General features: G+C 39.5%; 1 protein-coding gene across 2 annotated transcripts in view; it reads right to left on the reverse strand.

Moving 5' to 3' along the window:
• The window catches only part of DSC2 (desmocollin 2), a 38,106-nt gene extending 24,816 nt beyond the window's left edge, over nt 1-13,290 (reverse strand). For both annotated transcript variants that reach the window (XM_047828781.1, XM_047828782.1), the window contains exons 1-5: nt 12,777-13,290; nt 4,923-5,007; nt 3,835-4,034; nt 2,777-2,896; nt 1,444-1,599 (exon numbers count right to left, since the gene is read on the reverse strand). In XM_047828781.1, the coding sequence (XP_047684737.1) occupies nt 1,444-1,599; nt 2,777-2,896; nt 3,835-4,034; nt 4,923-5,007; nt 12,777-12,845 (630 nt within the window). In that variant the 5' untranslated portion in view covers nt 12,846-13,290. The remainder of the gene's footprint in view (nt 1-1,443; nt 1,600-2,776; nt 2,897-3,834; nt 4,035-4,922; nt 5,008-12,776) is intronic.
• Between the last annotated feature and the right edge of the window lie 6,479 nt (nt 13,291-19,769).

Genomic DNA, 19,769 nt, shown 5'->3' on the forward strand with positions numbered 1-19,769 from the left:
TCCCAACACCATTTGTTGAGAAGACTGTCTTTTTCCCTTGGATATTCATTCTTTCTTTGTCAAAGATTAAATGACCATAAAATTGTGGGTCTATTTCTGGGTTTTCTGCCCTGTTCCATTGATCTATGTGTCTTTTTTTTTTATGTCAGTACCATACTGTTTTGATTAGTACAGCTTTGTAATACAACTTGGAGTTTGGAACTGTCATGCCTCCAGCTTTGTTTTTCTTTTTTAAGACTGCTTTGGCTATTCAGGGTCTTTTGTGGTTCTATACAAATTTTAATATTGTTTGTTCTAGCTCTGTGAAAAATGCTGTTGGTATTTTGATACGGATTGCATTAAATCTATAGATTGCTTTGCACAGTGTAGATATTTTAATAATGTTTGTTCTTCCGACCTATGAGCCTAGAATATCTTTCCATTTCTCTATTATTTTGTTTTGTTTGAAAGTTTTAGGTGCACGGATTTTAATTATAACTTTCTGGATCTTCATTAACTTTGGTTTCTTAGGACTCCAAATTCCCCAGGTGCTGTTAACTAGAATATTATCTTATATTCTACTAATTAGGATTTTAGTTATATTTGGTAGTTATATTTAGATTTTTAAGTTACGAATTTTTAAATTTAAAAAAGGAAAGTCAGAAATAAAGCAAATGCATGGCTATACATTGTGTGTGGAATACAATTTATTTCTTTTACTTTTATAATATGAATTCTAATTCCAAGTTTTCTCATAACAGCTTTCAGAAAAAGCAGAACATCACAGATACTTAGGAGGCCATGTTGCAGCAATTCTAAACATAAATATTTAATTCTAAGTTTGCAAGTCTATTCACTTAATTTGGTCTACTGATGAATAAGTAATTCCTCCTAAGTAGACGTAAAATAATTAAAACTGAGTTAAGCAAAATGACCAGGTCCTGTTGGGAAATCAATACAACATTAGGTTAAATTCTCTCATATTAATGCTCATGCCACCATGGGAAGTTAACCAGATGATGAAAGACTGGATAATCTTGATTAAGCACTGTCCACACTCCTCACCTATTCACCACAAGTTAACCTTCTCTCGTTGCAAAAATACTGACGTCTAACTTGCAAAGTTCACTGACCTCCCATGATATCTCTCTGTACCCTAAAGAGGTTCACAGACCTTTTATGCCAACTGAATCACTGTTTTTCAGAGTGGTATTCCCTTTTTCTTTTGAAAAAAAAAAAAAAAAAAAGAAGAAGAAAAGTAAAACTATCATGCCAAGACCCAATCTAAGAATCTAATGCTCTTTATTCTATAAAGTTTTTTTTGTTTCAAGTCTCTGCTATTGGATGTCGCCAGAGCCTAGATGACAAACTCAGAGAACAGAAGAGGGTAAATGAATTGAGAATGAGAGATAAAGCAGCCAAGCTTAATAATTGCTAATACAATATGTAACCTTCAGACTTTACCTCAAAAGATTCATACTGCTCCCGATCCACAGGACGAGTACAAAACAGGTTTCCAGTATCTCTCTCTACATAAAATAAATTTATAGGTTCTCGGTCTACCCCAGGTCCTCTGATGGAATAGAATATAGTGTAGTTTTGTGCGGTGTCAGATTGAATCTAGAAAGTAGATATTATATATATAAGAGACAAATTTTTATTTCAGCAAAACTTTCATCTATACATTCATGCAATCATGTTGCCATTTTTATTGCAATAAGTAATTGCCCTCTTTAATTCATTATCATGTACAAATAAAAAACAGGTGACAGAATAAGGAAACCTAATAACAGAAATTACAAGAGCAAGGCATGAGAAGAAAAATATAGTAGTATCTTAGATTTCCAGAATACCTGAGGACTACTTTAAAGGCTAAATGGTACCTATGTGGACCAAACATTTAAGACTGTAACTGTCTGAGAAAACAAAGTATTCTGAGCATGAAAAATTACCCTTTTGTCAATTTTTTAAGCGTGAATTGTTATTATATGCAACACAGGACTTGAGACTCTAGGTTTAAAGTTACTGTAAGCAGGGCAAAAACACGGAAAATGCTTTCCTTAATTAGTTTTCTTATTTGTCAACATTTTTTTTATTATAGGAGCTGAAGAGAAAGAGTGGCAGGAATGGGTGAGAAGAGGAATGATGTAATATCCTGGCAAGTATGATATTCTGGTACTTGATCCAAAAAGCAAATTTTTTCCCAAGTTGTTCTGATACTGTTAGTAAGATCTTGACTGTATATCAGGATGACTAACATAATTATTTTTAAATGATTTCTTTCTCGACTTTAATATGTTCTTCTTTCAGCTGCATTAAATTTGTTGGTGGGATATAAAAAGTTATAAAGAGACAGAAAACGTGGATATAGTCTGATCTAAGTAGTGGACTTGGGGATAAACAATTAACAAGAAGGATGTATGTGTCTTTTCCCCTTCGTGGCATTTGTCTTCTTGTCAGTAATTTTATCTTCTTTAATGTAAGATGTTTTGGGGTTTCTAGACTACACTCTGTGATACCCTTACTAACATGAAAATTCATTAAGGAACCATGTGTTTGAGAGTGCTAGATGAGTTTCACAATTTCATAAAAAGGCTTTGCATGACTAAAACTGCAAAAAAATGCATGACGGTGTAAAGATATATATTTATACCCATATATTGAAACATACAATACACATCCTCATTCACTCATATATTCATATGCAACTGTTTTCGAAATAACTGCATACTCATTAGCCAAATTAAAAAAAAATGGAAGCCATAGACTTTCACAGTGAAAGGAAAGTAAATTGTACCTGTTGAAGAAAAAGTGGGAAAGGACCCAAGGAATTCTCTTGCATTGAACAAGGAATAGGAGCCCATCTTCTCTTGGCACGTCTTAGAACTTTCTCTCTAGAATGCCTCTTCTTCAGTACCTACATTGAAAAAAATAATAAAGCCAATGAATAATATACTCTCAAACATTGGAACTCTGACACATCTCCTTTCATGGGGAGCTGGGAAGGTGTAAGCCCATGGTAGTGCTTGAAAACCAAACTAAATGTCAACACAGCCAAAAGATAACAAAGAAATCATGGTCCTAACTGTTATCACATCAATCCTCTTGAGGAAATAACTTGGTGAGAATATGGAAGAAAGAGAGATGGAACGGGAAGCCTAGAAATAAAATTACAAAGACAATAATAAAATTGACTACGTTACCATTGCCATATTGCCATGCAAAACGATGGGAGGAGAGAGATGCAAGGAAAATGAATGAAGTGAGTGATCTCCTAAATCTAGCATATGTACCTTCCACTCACCAGCAACTAGGAAGAGCCAGGGACCAACAGAGAGATCTGTGTCAGAAGGAGGAGAGAACAGTGGTGATAACTCTCAAACCGCTGCAGTGAATAATGGCCAGTGGCTGAACAGAATTCATTTGGATCTTTGGTGTCATAATACAATAAGTTCGTATGAGGTCTGAACCTCAACCTAAAACAGTCATCTACTTTTTAAGACTACAAATTATGCTAAGATACATAAGACCTCCAGAAACAGAGTTTTAAAACTTGTTTTGGAAATCGACTCTACAGGAAAGATCAAGATAGGCTTCTCTGTGTCTGATTTCAACTTCTCATGCTGCAGTAGCCCAATTTCTCCTTTTATGTCCCAAATAAAAAGTAATTATAACCTGGAATAACTGATATGGCAAAACCCTTTTCCGCCACTTGAACACTGTTAAGTTGTATGATGGTTTTCATTTTTCATCAAGCAAAACCATCCCACATTGTTTCTGATTCCACATCTTCCCTGGTAATGTTACACCTGCAGAAACCAATTCATTATGCTGCATATTTATAGTTTGGTATACCTTTGTTTGATGCTGTAAAAGGACAAGTATTTTCTCTTCCTCTTGGTTGTCAGTGTTGGAAAGTAATATGGTAAACTTCCTCTCCTCTGAGGACAAAAGAATAGCATTTGTTGTATAGACTGAACCATCTTCTAAAATTTGGAAGTCAGGATCACTTGAATGAATTAGATTTGCAGATTGAAAGCAATCCTTCAGGTTAACTGTGGAAAATATACAGAACAATCATTTGTAAGGTAAAACAAAATAATACGTAGGTTTAACAGTAATCTATGCTTTTGGGGGTGGGAAGCCAAAAACTTAAAATTAATTACACTGACACTTGTAAATGTTGCATTTTTAAAAGTACATATGAAACCATATGGTGAATTAAGTTGTGCATAAACACAGATATCACTTCTAATACCTACTTTATATCCTTCTAAAAAAGAGACATTTGTCCTGAAATAAGGGCATGTGAGTTCTAATGTTTGAATATGTAAACCAACACACAAAAAAGTTTTTCTTTATTAACTGAAATTAGCTATAGAGTAACACATGAGAGAACTGAACTTAAACAGAATCTAGAGAATTAGTTGGCAGCTATTAGATTAAAATATTTCTTAACTCTTTGCATCTATTGTTAAAGAGTCATGATATTCTGTGTTCTCACTGGTCTGCTCCTTCCTTGCACATTTGAGTTATGTGAAAAAAATTAATTGACAAAAAAAAAATGTGGAAATAAGTATCAGTAAGATGCCAAAACATTTGAGGATTAAAATCCAAAAACAATACCTTTAAACTCAAGAAACAGTTCCAATGCTATTTCTCAATTTCACAGAAGTATATTATAACATATGCCATACCTTTCATCTAGGATAAATATTAATAATTATTACTCAAACTAAACCTTTTTATCTACTCATATCATCATGTTTGTCAAGAAAGGACAATATCTCTTTTATTGGAATGACACCATATGTACATATGTATTACAGATGATAAAATATCATTTTAACCATTAATTCCAATACAGTTATCCTTCTAAAAATTACACTAATTTTGCAAGATCGTACCAAATTAGGATTTATTCACATTTTGCAGTTTCTTACCTCTACCAACAAATTTTCCAGCATCTAGTTTGGAGGGAACATGTAGCGTGACTTTTTTGCAGGCATCACAGGCAAATGTTAAGATCTAAAATACCAAATCAATATTACACATTAAAGAAAGATCCTTTTAATGTGTACATAGTTTATATAAATTATAAATTGGTATAATTATAAATTAGTTTATACAACTTGCAAAATAAAATTTAAAAACATACACTGCAGTAAAATCAGAACAAAATTGTATGGAGAAGAAGAATAAAACAATAGACCAAGAGTCATGGCTCCCTCCTTCACAAAGCATGTAAAGTCTAATAATTCCTTACCCTCTCGGGCTTTTTTTCCTATTCTGCAAAAGGAGTTAATAGTAACTTCACTGATTAATTTAGTGAGTAATCGAGGAATTAATGGCAACCAATGTGAGACAGCACTAAAAACTTAGGAAGGCAGCACAGGTAAGTGATTAGGAAAGAGAGAAAAAAAAAATTACAGAGCCAGCAAAGTATTTCAGTTAATTGTCAATTGCACATGAGCTACGATATCAAATCAATAATATCCTAAACAAAAACCCAATGCTTTAAAATTTTTTTAATGTTTATTTATTTTTGAGAGAGAGAGAGACAAACAGAGCACGAGTAGGGGAGGGGCAGAGAGAGAGGGAGACAGAATCAGAAGCAGGCTCCAGGTTCCGAGCTGTCAGCACAGAGTCCAAAGTGGGGCTTGAATCCATGAACTGCGAGATCATGACCTGGGCCAAAGTCGGACACTTAGCCGACTGAGCCACCCAGGAGCCCCTGAAAACCTAATGCTTTAAAGAGAAGCATCAACTCATTTTCATGGAGCAATGTAGAGATGATTTATCTATGACCTCACACAAACAAGCACGTAACTTTGAAATACGTATTTATGTTGAAGGCACATCTTCTCATAAATGACCATTAAGGTCATTTTACAAAATATATCACTTAAGATTTTTGAAATGAGTTAGTGATTTATGGTAACCATTTCCAATACAATATATATTTGAACCCACTGAAATTTAATTCTGTTCTAAAACTTTATAACACACACTTCTGAAAGATTCACAATTTTTTCTACAATTTTGCAAAGCTTTTGACAAAAGCAAGACTGCTGACGAGCACTGACACTGTATTTACAAAGGCTATAAACATAAATGAAAATAATCAAAATCTGGATGTTTATTTCTAATACACATTTTTACTTCCACTACATATGCCAAGACATATTTAATTATCCAACTCAAATTATATAGGAAGGATTAGGCAAGGCTGGGATTACATTTCATTTGGAAATTAGGGATGGATTGGAAATTAAAAGATGAGAAGATGTTCACTGGCCACATCCTCTAGAGAGAACAGGAGTGGAATGAGAAAGTGAAGGGTCCAGCTCAGGGTGGTTGAAAGCATGCTTCTACTTATTGATTCAACCAACCTTTACAGGTTGCTTACTAGGTGGTAGGCAGTGTTCAGCAATGAACAAGGCAAAGTCTTTGACCCCATGGAGACTATCTTATAATGAGAGACAAAAAAATAAATACACAAAGGTCATATAATGCCAAAGTCACAATGCAAAAAGGTCGCATAATGCCAAGAGATAAATGTTGTGAGAAAAATAAAGCAGAGAGAAAAGGTGACAAAGGGAAGACCAGAAGCCCGAATGAAATGAGGAAGCAAACCAGTTCATCAACTGGGGAAGAGTCTTCCAGGTGGAGAAAAAAAACAGAACAAAACCCTGGGAAAGGATTTTGCCTGGTGTATGAGAGGAACAAAATGGTGGTCATGGTAGTATAGCACAGTGAGGGAAGAGTGATACCATAGGCATTGAAGTGACAATCATGGGTAGATCACATAGAGTCTCAAATTAGAAGTCTAAAACTTCTCGACTTTATTCTGAGTGCAAAGAGAAGCACCCATAGGTATAGAAACTGTGGAGAGAGGCACCTGGGTGGCTCAGTTGGTTAAGTGTCTGACTTCGGCTCAGCTCATGATCACACGGTTCGTGAGTTCGAGCCCAGCGTCGGGCTCTGTGCTGACAGCTTAGACCCTCAAGCCTGCTTCGGATTCTGTGTCTCCCTCTCTCTCTGCCTTTCCGGGGCTCACATTCTCTCAATCTCTCAAAAGCTAACAAACATTTTAGAAAATTAAAAAAAGAAGAAGCAGTTGTGGAGTAGCATCAAGTGGCGAGCATTTACATAGACTCATTCTGGTGGCCCTGTGAGAACAGACTGTAGAGCAGCAAGAGTGGAAACAAGGACACCAGTTGGGAGGTTCCAGTAGAAATCCAAGAGAGGGAGGATGGTGACTTGGACTAAAGTAAAAACAGCAGAGAAGATGAGATACGGCTAGATTAAGATAATACTTTAGGGAACAGTATTCATCCATTCATTCATGCATTTAACCAATATTTACCTAATGTCTTCTATGTACCAGACACAGAGCAGTAAACATGATCCTCGTGAAACATTCAGTTCAAGGGTAAGACACAGTCATAATTTCAGTAAAGGAGGATAAATGCTCTGGTAGGGAGGTACAGTTGCTATACGATGGCCTTGTGTGAAAGCCAGGTGAGGTCACCTAACGAGTGGCTGTATATGAGCCATGTCAAGAGGAGGCAGAGCTTATATGTCCCAAACACAGAAACAAGCATATGTGAAACCCAGAGATGACACAGATCTGAAAACAAAATCTCGAAAGGCTGATGCTACAAGAGGGACAAAGTTTAAACTGGATTCACAGAAGTAGGTTTGGGATAGATTCTGAACAGTGTTAACAACATATGTAGATCTTCTTTTCCTAAAGATAATAACAAACCAAATGTTTGTTTTAAGCAGATAAATTACATAAGCAGCTTCCTATTGGAATAAGGTGAGTCTGAATAGTATGGAGAATGGATCAGGGAAATGATTTTCATTTCCAATAATGGCAGCTAGGTCATTCAGGAAGGAGAAAAAAAAAAAAAAAAAAAAAAAAAAAAAAAACCAAAACAACCCACCATGCCCAAACTAAAAATGATGGATACATTTATAAAAAAAAAATTTTTAATCTTTATTTATTTTTGAGAGAAAGAAAGAGCATGAGCAGGGGAGGAACACAGAGAGGAGACACAGAATCTGAGGCAGGCTTCAGGCCCTGAGCTGTCAGCACATAACCTGACGCGGGGCTCGAACCCACAAACTTCGAGATTGTGACCTGAGCTGAAGTCGGATGCTCAACCGACTGAGCCACCCAGGCGCCCCAAGAAATTATTTTCAAAAGCAATAAAAAGTTAGAATGCCAAGGAGTAAACTTAACAAGAAAGATATAAAGTCTATTGGAGAAAAATCTGAAAACATTTCTGAAAGACACAAAAGTAGACTCACACAAAAAGAAAGATATTATTTTAGATAGAAAAAAATCAACATAAATATATCAATTTTCACTAAGTTAAATTATAAATTTCATGATCCCAATATAAACCTTAACAGTATTTTTTTCTGGAACTAGACAAGCTGATTTAAAAAGTCTTAAGTAGGGGCGCCTGGGTGGCTCAGTCGGTTAAGCGTCCGACTTCAGCTCAGGTCACGATCTCGCGGTCCATGAGTTCGAGCCCCGCGTCGGGCACTGGGCTGATGGCTCAGAGCCTGGAGCCTGCTTCTGATTCTGTGTCTCCCTCTCTCTCTGCCCCTCCCCCATTCATGCTCTGTCTCTCTCTGTCTCAAAAATAAATAAAAGTTAAAAAATTAAAAAAAAAATAAATAAAAAATAAAAAGTCTTAAGTAAAAATAAATAATTAAGAAAAGACAGGAAAATTATGAAAAAGAAAGCAATGAAAGGATATTAGCCCTAGCAGATATTTAAAATTCTATGAAGTCTCAATAATTAAAACTGCAATATTGCATATGAATAGACAGAAACATATTAGATGCATACAAATCGGAAAGGAAAAAGTAAAAGTTTCTATTGGTGTTTTTTGTAACTCTATACAGTCCATAAATGTTGTAACTTTGTTACACTCACCAATAATTTATGAGAGTTCTTATTTCTCCACATTCTTGCCTACCCTGTATTGTCAAAGTTTTGGATGCTTGCCAAATGGGAATGACATGTCAATGAAATTTAAATTCATCTTTTCTTATTATGAGTGAGGGTGAAATATTTTTATGGGCCATTTTTATTACTTTATGGGAGTTTTTCATGTCCATGTTCATGTTGGACTACTTGATTTATAAGAGCTCTATATATTAGTAGATTAGACTTTTAAAATATGATCTGCAAAATTTTTTTTTTTACAATTTATGAGTTACCTTTGACTTTGCTTATAATGTTTTTGTTTGGTTCAGTTTTTTTTGCCACGGACAAGTGTTTATGTATATGTGTCTTAATATAATTGATTTATATTATTTATAACATTTATAATATATTTATATTAATGATTATAATTGAATATAATTGGTTTTCTCAATATTAATAAGTGGCTTTTGAAATTTAAGCCATGTGAACCATAGAAAGTCTTCTTAACCCCAAATTTATTTTTTTTATTTTTATTTTTTAACATTTATTTATTTTTGAGACAGAGAGAGACAGAGCATGAACGGGGTTGGGGCAGAGAGAGAGGGAGACACAGAATCGGAAGCAGGCTCCAGGCTCTGAGCCATCAGCCCAGAGCCCGACGCGGGGTTTCGAACTCACGGACTGCGAGATCGTGACCTGAGCTGAAGTCGGATGCTCAACCGACTGAGCCACCCAGGCGACCCCTTAACCCCAAATTTAAATAGGAATTCACGATGTTTTCTTCTAATATCTGTATTGTATCATATGGTGCATTTAAATCTTTCATATGTTTGGACTTTTCTGTGGTGTTCTGCATGAGGTATGGGTTCAACTTTACCTTTTGCCAAATGACTGCCTGATCAAGTAGTCTCATACTATATATACATAGTATAATATAACAGAGTATAGTATGACATGCTATATAATATATAATATAGCATACTGTACATACTATAGTACTATAATATACTATAGTATTGTACATATATATATACACATGTACAATTCTATATATATATATACCATATATGGTATATATATATATGGTATATATATATATGGTATATATATATATATATATATATATATATATATATATCCTCAATGGTGGGATATGCTATCCATCATAAAATTTCTTTCTGTTTAGTGAATATACAACCTTTATGGGGGTGAGAAGGAGCTAGTAATATATACCAAAAGAATACAGTCATCTATACTTTTGTCTGGCCATCCCATTTCTGGTAATCTATTCTATGCACATACCTGCCAATACATGAAGTGACATATGCACACAAGTTTATTCACCGTGACATTATTTATAATAGCAAAAAGTAATAGCAGGAGTGTTGGAGAGAAGCAGAGATATCCATAAGATATTTCTGAAGATAGACTTAACGGGAGTTAATGATGGATTTGGGCAGAGGAACAGTGAAGAAGGAAAAACAGCTTCCAGGCTTCCTACCTGAGCAATAAGGTGTATAGCAGTGTCATTCACTGAAATACATGACACGAGAAGAAAAGCAACATTGTCTGAGAAGATAATAAATGCTGTGTCATACATCATACTAGGGAGATATAAAGACTTACTGTTCAATGAAGACATCCCAACTAACAAAATAAATTTAGTACAAGTAGACACCTGTGTATTTCACAGACAGGACCTGTAATAGGGAGCATGATTATGAGTGGTCAGGAAGGTCAAAAGAAAAAAGGAGTGAATTTCAATAAAGACACAATCTACAAGGTGGAATTGTATAAGGAATGGTTTATATTTAGCAGTGGGGATCCCTTATGACCTCAGAGATAAAGCAGCCTCGTTAGGTGTTTAGGTAGAAACCAGAGTTCGAGTGATTAAGACGTGTGCAAGGTGAGGCAATATTAGGAAGTGGAGAGAAGCTGATGTTTAGAATGGTGAAGGATTAGTTGGGTACAAGAATAGGAGGAAATGTAAAGGGCGTTCCCCCAGTGAAGAGGAATTACTCCTTCTTATTTAATAATATCTTCTACTCAGATGCTCTTTGCACATCTATCACACTTGAGGCTCACCACCACAAGAACCATCTGAAGCAGGCAGGACTTTGTACAGATACATGCATCTGAGCATCAGACAAGGCCTTCCAGCTAGAATGCAGCAGGATGAGGGGTGCGTCAGAGCCAGCGCTTTTTTTTCCGATCTACCCCACTTCTGGCCTATCCAGCTTTGAAACTAAGAAAAGCCAGGGAATGAGGATTATTCACCTTTAATTTATTCAGTTTATCGACGTTCTTCTAGAAAGGATCTGAGATCACACAGAGAAAGACTTGCGTGTAAGCATATGTAAAGCAACGCTATTTATTGCCCAGGCCTATTATCATCCGTGCTTAATCACCCTTTTTCCTTCAAAGAAAATGGCCAGTGGTTTAAAAAGTGGCAACTTTATTAGGGATCTAACCGAAAGTATTTCTTTGTCATCAACTACATATTTTGCAACCGTTATTTATTCCATTCTTGGTTTTCTCAACAGTAAAATATTAACTGCTGTGCACCTGGCCCTTTCTACGATACTAATGTGCCCTGGGAATTTAAGTAAGGGTTTTAAAGTCCATAGAATTCCTAGGGAAAGACATTGTAATGCTAGTACAACTACAATTTCACGACCTAAAATTTTAAGGAATTCACTGCAAGCTAAGAGCGACTGAGAAGCGAAATTATCCGAAAATTTCAGCCCCCCAGTTCCAGCACTCCCAGAAGAAATCTTCCTGCTGTCTGTCTCCAGGTTTGTCCCCTTGTCCTTCAGAGGACTTGAGCTCCAATGCCTGGGGCTCAACGTGAAACGACACTACCGAGTTGAGTACTCTTTGGCACCTGGTCTGTTTAATTTTTCTCCTTGTAGAGGATTTAGGAACCCAATCTGGGAAACCTCCGATCCCAAACTCTCCCAGGGGCTGTCCACTCGCACTAAATTCCTGAAGCATCTGCCACCCATCCCCCTCGCCCCCCCACCCCACCCCCCGCATGTGATCCCAGTCTTTTCTGCCTGGGAGGGGTACTGTCCCTCCCCAAATAAGGCCACCCCCTTTCGCTCCCAGGGTTAGGTGGGTGGGGTTGTTGCTACAGTTCTTTAAAGTGGGAAAGAAGTTAGAGCAGAGGAATCCAGATGCCTCTGGGGAAAGAGATCCGGACGAATATTTCCCTAAAGACTAAGGGGCTGGCAACCGCACTCGGAGACACGCAATGGGAACTATACAAAGGGTCTCCTAAGGCCCATCCATCTACCGTTTCCGGGTGCAGAGGGTCGAGACCACTCCCCTACTCTCTCTCCCGATTGCCCCCACCCCCTCCCCCAACACACACACGCTCAGAGAGACTCAGAGCAACCCCCGCAAAGGAGCGCACTCTGTGACCCAAGGGCGCGCACTTTCCGTCCGGTCCGCCCAGCGCTCCCCCCAGCCGTGGCCGGAACCGGGCACCGGGGCAGAAGTGGACCGTACCTTCCGGGGGAATTGCAGAGACCGGGAGGAGCAGCGCTCCCCGCTCGTACCCAGAGGCCACGGTTTTGGAAAGGCGTTTGCAGCTCACGCCTGCGTCTCTCTCTGCCTGCGCTGAGTACATCTACCGCCAACACTACTCCTCCCCTTGGGGATCGCGGCGCCCAGGTCGCCAGCCTCTTTCTGGCAACCTTCCCCTATTCCAACAGCTCCATTTGTTCAACCAGCCGGCGCCCCATTAACCCCCGCTTTGCCCGCCACCCCCACGCACCGCTGCTTCCAGCGCTCCCCCATCGGGAGCAGCCCCCTCGCGGGAGCCGGCAGCCGAGCGGCCACTCACCGTGAGGGTCAGTAGCAGTTGCCGGCAGAGGGCTCCGCTCCGGGAGCAAGTGGGGCGGTCTGACGCCATGGGAGTACTCGGGGACAGGTCACCCGCGCTGCACCGGGAGGCCGGGGCGAGCGGGCTTGGCGGGGCCAAAGGCCGCGGCGAGAGTCAGGCAGGGCCCGCCGCGCAGGAGGAGTGCGAGGCACAGGAGGAGGTGGCGCGCGGGGAGAGGCGCTTTCCTTTCTGGCTTTGGGTGAAGCGCCTGCCTCGCACCCAAGGGGCTTTTCCTCTGGCCCAGGGTGGGGCTCCAGGCGCGTCCGAAAGACACCGATCGGCTCCTCCTTGGGATTTTCTTAAGTCTTCATTTCTTTAAGAGCGCAACAGGTGGGAACTCCCTCTCGCCGCCACCCTTTTACCTGCGCTAGGTGTTTCTCATCAGCGGACGCCACCTATATGCCCCATGCGCCCTCCCCCCCCCCGCGCCGGTGGCCGCCTGGAGGATTAGCAGCTGGCCCTGCCCAGCAGAAGCCCTGACTGTACAAAGACTCACTCCCGGGGCGCGCCGGGCCGCGGGAAGGGGGCGCGGACCTGGGCGCGCTCCCGCGCCCCGACTCCGCCCCGCGCGCTGCCTGCTTCGCCAGCTGTTGGGAAGTCAGTCACAGACCCGCAGACACCAGAAGAGCTGGAGCCCCGGATTTTATGCGAACGGCTGCCTAAGTCGTACGGAGAGTTGATTCGGTGGCCTCTGCTGGAGTAAATTTACTGCAGACATCCAAGTGCAGTTCAGACAGGGTTTTCATCTGTGGCACACCTTTCTTGGGGGGTCTTATTTTTGTTTTTAGAAATTCCATACCCAATATGGCAGTGATGCAACAAAATTACCAGAAGTTAAAGACGTTAATTGATTAATTAATTAATTAAGGGAATCCAGTTTACAAAATAATAATAATAATAACAAAATCAAGGGTAAGTTACACAGAAAACGGATCTCTTGAGGCCCTAGATGCTGACTAAATGTGAGCTCCTGCTGTTCTCCAAGACCCTCCCTTGTCCCAAATTAAAGCCATCCACCGACCTTCTTATAACTGATCTCCTAAAGCGGACTCCTGGACATCTACTGGAGATGTCTCTCTTCCTTTCCTACCACCGAAACCAGAGTTTGCAGTAAGACAAGAAAAAGAATGGGATGCAATTTATGTTTGGCTTGCATTGTACTTAAACTAGGTGAATTATGGCAGGCCTCAACCTGGAAAATTAAAATATAAAAGCAGTATGCTTGCAGCTCTCCAGAAAACAAGGACAGGGCATTCTGACTCCTTCCTGCACCTCTTTTCAACTGCAGACTTAAACCCAGGAAGTCCCTGCACAAAGGAGAAACTTGTCTGTCCCAATTCATTTGGTTTGTCTCCTCTGGGGTGTTTGGAGAAACCTGTTTGAAAAGCCAACCAAGTCACTCACAGCATTTCAGTTCCTGAGAACATGTACCATCCCATACCATTATACACAGAGCCAAAATTATTATAATACTGACCATATAGTTAAACTCGAAAGCGATGTCAAACACTACACGGTTTACAATCTATGTATTAGTCCCATGCTCTGTTTCGTTCCTGAATGACACATAATGAGTTGTTCTGTTATTTCCATATCCACAGAATTTGTCATTGAACCTTTGCTAGTAAAATAAGCCTGGGTCATCATCATGAGACTATAGCTGACATGCTTCTGTTTCCCTACTTTTTAACCCTCGTGTTTTTCCAGCAATGATTTCATAAACACGCCTCATCCTATTAGTGACATCATGATTTCTAGCATGAAGCTTTCCAGAGGACGGAGAAGCAAGCTAGTTTCAGGTTCTAGAAATCTACTCAGGTTATCATCATAGTCTTTGACAATAGGACATTTCCAAACTCTTGTCTTGCCCTTTAACCCCTAATGCCCTAAGGGTAGCTTACGTTTTCTTCCCTCATTCCAGAAAAGGGCGGAAGAGCAATCTGAAAAGAATTCATCTTAGATATTTATTTTCATCTTTCGCACTAAGTACCTAATTGAGGCTATTAAAATGGTGATGGGAGGGGGTGTATTGTGACTTTTGTTAAAACAAAGAATGAAATATAAGGGACTTACCCGAAAGAAGTAGCCTAATTCATTCAGTGTGTTTAGATTAGGCCACAGGGTCACTGAAGTGGATTCCTCTATAATACAGTTTTGAAATAACAGGTATAAATTTGAAGAGACAATGAAATGGGTGTAGGAGAATTTTTTTAAGAATGTCTTTTGGGGTGCCTGGATGGCTCAGTTGGTTAGGCATCCAACGCTTGCTTTTGGCTCAGGTCATCATCTCACGGGGTTCTGAATTTGAACTCTGCTTCTGTCTCTGCACAGGCAGTGGGGAGGCTGCTTGGGATTTTTTCTCTCTCTCTCCCTCTCTCTCTGTCCTTCCCCTGCTTGCACTGTTTCTCTCTCTCGTTCTCTCTCTCTCTCAAAATAAATAAACATTAAAAAAATACTTATGGGGCGCCTGGGTGGCTCAGTTGTTTAAGTGTCCAACTCTGTTTCGGCTCAGATCATGATCTCAAGGTTTGTGGGTTCAAACCCACCACTGGCCCCACAGCTGGCAGTGCCAGTATGGAGACTCTTGGGGATTTTCTCTCTCCCTTTCTCTCTGCCCCCCCAACACTGTCTCTCTCAAAATAAATACACAAACAAATAAAAAATACTCATTAAAAAAAAATGGCTTGTCTTTTGCCTGTGAAGACGACTCTGCTGACTTGAACTGGTTTTCCAATGTGCTATAGTAAATAGTGCACCAGACCAGAAGTCAGGAGCAACTTCCTTTAAGTCTTGGATGGTTCAAGGAACCTCTCAGGACTCAACACTCGCGCACAGTTAAGTGAGATCATTAAAGTTAACACTGGGTGCGGTCTATGGTTAACTTGCACTTCTAAAATTGAACTACTTAGACTTCTGGTGGCTGATTTTTTTAAAAAGGCCAGCTAGAAATGGATGTTTATTTACACACAGAAAATCAGAATCAGAGTGGTCCTTAAGGAGAGGAATGAACAGCAACCCCAGGTCCACAGGGGCACATCTATGCAGCCTGGCTTCCCAGTTTCCTAATTTCAGAAACCGGAAAATAAACATATTAATGGCGACCAGAAAGCCCAGTTACTCACGGAGGTATACATGGAGACAGCTCTTCCCGACATGATTTCTGCCAGTCCTCCCGCCGCTGGATCCTGGGGAGGAGGGTCCGTGGGCACAGGAGATCCTCAGGGCAAATCTGTCTCGGCATGGTGTAGGGCACAGAATGGAACCGAAAAGCAAAGGAAGCACAGACTTACAGGGAAAAGAAAAACTAAAGGACATCACCTAGTTACTTTAGAGGTGCATGTACAGAGGGAAGCCTCTCATAGCCACAACAAAATGAACATTTACCTCTCAGAGTTGTTGCAAAATTAAATGGCATGATGTATGAAAGGCATACAGAATAAGACCTCGCATATTCTAAGTGCTTCCTAAGTGTTGGTTAGTTTGGGCATCCCCCCTCCTGCTGTATGTCTACAAGCCATTCATACCCCCACCCCGCCTCATCCCCACCTCAGCTCTCTACTTCCTGTTTTTCTAGTACCCACCTCAGCTCCTGGCCTGGGGCAGAACCCCAGGGTTAAGTCATTCACCACACCAAAATCCTTCAACCCCCCTTCCCTTCAACATGACCCTCACACCTTGTCTGACACAAAGGGATTGACTATGCAACACTAATATGGGATGCCACCGTCCGTGCTAGTCGTATCTTTTCTGAAAATTTAGACAATTTTTTCTTTAAAAGAATCCTTTTCTGGTAGAACATTTTTGAATGCTGTTCATTTTCCAATAAATAAAATTTTTATTTTTCTAATGCTGTCCATGTTTCTTCGAAGTTCTCCTTTCAAAACTGGCCTCAATAAAGCATAATGTACTAACCAAACTCAATTTCCATGACATTTCAAAGTATATTTTTGAACTTAGTAAGGGATAGAGTGTGAAATAAACTATAAATCAATTCTTATTACCGTACTTTTGACTTAACACACCCTCAATAAAAACAAGCCAATAAAAGAATTTTGAGGCAATTGTGTTGAACATGACTAGAGATGGTTTGTGACCTCTGCCATTGATATATGGAGTGCCAGGAGTGCTATGAACAAATTTACAAAAATGTAAAACTACAAAATTTTCATTTGTTTGCTTTAATAATTGACTCATATGACAAGTATTTACTGAGAACCTACTATGTCCCAGGCATTGTTCTCAGCATTGGGAATGCTGTGGTGAACAAGACAAGCCACATGCTCAAGGGAAACCCCTAAGGAAAAATAAAATAACTGGGTAGGACAAGAATCACTCTCTATCTGAAATTTACATCCTGCTGACTCCTTTGTAAAAGAAAAGGTTAATATCGAGTTAAGTTCAAAATGGTACGTAAACAGCATTCTACAAGGATTGGTGATTTTAAAAATCACCAGTATGAAAATTGTGTGTTAAGTTTGTTCGTGGATTATGAAATGTTACCCTTCCGTTAAATGGACCAAGAGACAAGAAATACACAGTTCTGTGAGATAACCTAGCCTAGAGGATACTTTTTTCTTCTTCCCTTGCAGACTCCACCCACGCATTCTCGTTGGCTAGCTCCTTCTGCTTTGACTCCTAAATATTGACACACACGAACACATCTGCATTTTTTTTCAGACCTTTGCACTCAGGCCCTTTCTACCGTAGGTGCTTTGTACAAGCTCTTTCCTCTACCTGGAACTTCCTTCCATCTCTCTAGCTTGGTTACCTATCCTGTCCAGCCTGCAAATATCACCTTTTATTTTCTCCTCTTCCAGGACAAATCCTATCAAGTCAAGTCTTCCTCATTAAACAGCTGCCTCTTATTTAGAGCACTTGTCACAAAGTTAAATTTGTTGGAATCATTATTTGCTTAATATTTGTTTCTTATTGAAGACTGTACAGTTTCCTGACTTCAGAGACTTGCTTTTTCTGGCTCAGCCTTCCAACTCCAGCTCTACTCATCATGAATCCTGGCCCACAGTAGACACCTAATAAGTATTTGCTGAATGTGTGAGTAAATGAATGAATAAATGAGTGATACCTGAGCATTTTTTTGGTAAGTAATTCTTTGTCATTCTTTCTCTGTTTTTAATATTTATTGAGCTATTAAAGTGATGCCTTGGGTCAAATTTAGCAGGATGAGCGTTCCTAATCTGATCTCATACATGATGGACATGTATTAGTATAGTTGCTAAAATGTGAGATGGGCCTGCCAAGGATTTCTAGTGTGTGTTTTGCTCAAAAACAGACAAATGTGCTAATAGATTTTAACTTAGAACTCAGAAAGAGACCAGTGCATAAGCGGGAACTGTATATCTGATAAAAATGTGAACAGCACAAACCACTGAGAAGAGGAGAAATTAATTAGTGGTGGCATTAGGAAAACTGAATCATTATGGGAGAAAAACAAAACTGATTCCCTACTTAGCACCACATACAAAGTGGCCTCCAGATGGGTTAAACTTTCCTGTAGTGACAAAGACATAAAGTCCACAGAAGACAATATAGGAGAATATCTACATGATCCACAGGTGGAGAAAGATTTTTGAAATGATACCTAAAGAGCATATATCATATAGTAATAATAATACAATAAGATATATTTGATTAGATTAAAAGTCACGCTTTCTATTCAGCAAAGGACATCGTGAATAAAATTAAGAGGCAGATGATAGATTGGGAAAGACATAAGCTATGACTAAAACAGACACGGGAATAATCTAGAACATGCAAGGAATGCCTACACATCAATGGGAACATGACAGAAACTTCAATAGGAAAAAATGGCCAGAGTATGCCCAGGTACTTTACAACAGAGGAATCTCAAAGCCTGCGAAGTATATTTTTAAAAATTAGGGAAGCACACATTAAAATCATAAAACATACTCCTACACCTGTTGAGCTGACAAAATTAGAAGCTGATTATCCCTTGTCAAAGTGACTCCCCAATTAAATCTAACTCTCCAGCTTCCCAGCTGCTGCACACTCACAGTTGAACGTGGCTAACTCTGGACTCATACCCAAGTTCAGGAGTTTCACTTCAAGGCCATGGTCAGTGCTTTAAGCAGGAGTTAATACTGCCCACAGCCTTACCCTATCTGTCTAGTCCACCCACTGCCTCATTTTCCTTGGCAATTTTTTCATAACCTCCTTTTCTCTGCTCAAACCTCATGTACAGCCCCCCTTGGTTCTCACTTTCCATTCTGACCTAGTTTTCCATTTTGCAGGTGAAAGAAACTGTCATGAACTTCTACAAGCTTCTCCATACGCACCACCTGCCTTGCCTCTGTACCATCTACATGGCCTTTTCTTCTGTGCTACGGAAGAACTGCCTCTGTTCGCAGTGAAGTTCAACTTCTCTTCCCACCTACTGAAGGACATTGGTCCAGCAATTCTGCTCCTTGTCTCCTATGTTATCAATTTAATCCATCACTATCCTCCTTAGTGCTATATAAACTAAACTAAACTTAAAACAAAAACAGCAACAACAAAAAACGCCAGAAACCTCTACCTTTCTAAGCCCTATCTCTTTGTCCAGCTATCACACCCCATTTTTCTGTTTTTTCCTTTACAAAAAAAAAAATCTAGGAAAAGATGTTTTATATTTACTGTCTTTGATTTCTTTCTTTGTTATCGCTTGAACCCTTTCTAATCAGGTTTTCTTGCCTACTGCTTCACCAAATGTGGTGGTGTTTCTTTTTTAAATATTTTTAAAGGTTTGTTTTATTTATTTATTTTTGAGAGTGAGAGCACAAGCAGGAGAGGGGATGAGAGAGAGAAAGAGAGAGAGAGGATCCCAAGCACGTTCCCCACCATCAGCAAATGGGGCTTGATCCCAGGATGTGAGATCATGACCTGAGCCAAAATCAGGAGTCGGACACTTAACCAACTGAGCCACCCAGGCGCCCCCAC

The sequence above is a fragment of the Prionailurus viverrinus genome, chromosome D3, assembly GCF_022837055.1.
Source record: "Prionailurus viverrinus isolate Anna chromosome D3, UM_Priviv_1.0, whole genome shotgun sequence".
NCBI lineage: Eukaryota > Metazoa > Chordata > Mammalia > Carnivora > Felidae > Prionailurus > Prionailurus viverrinus.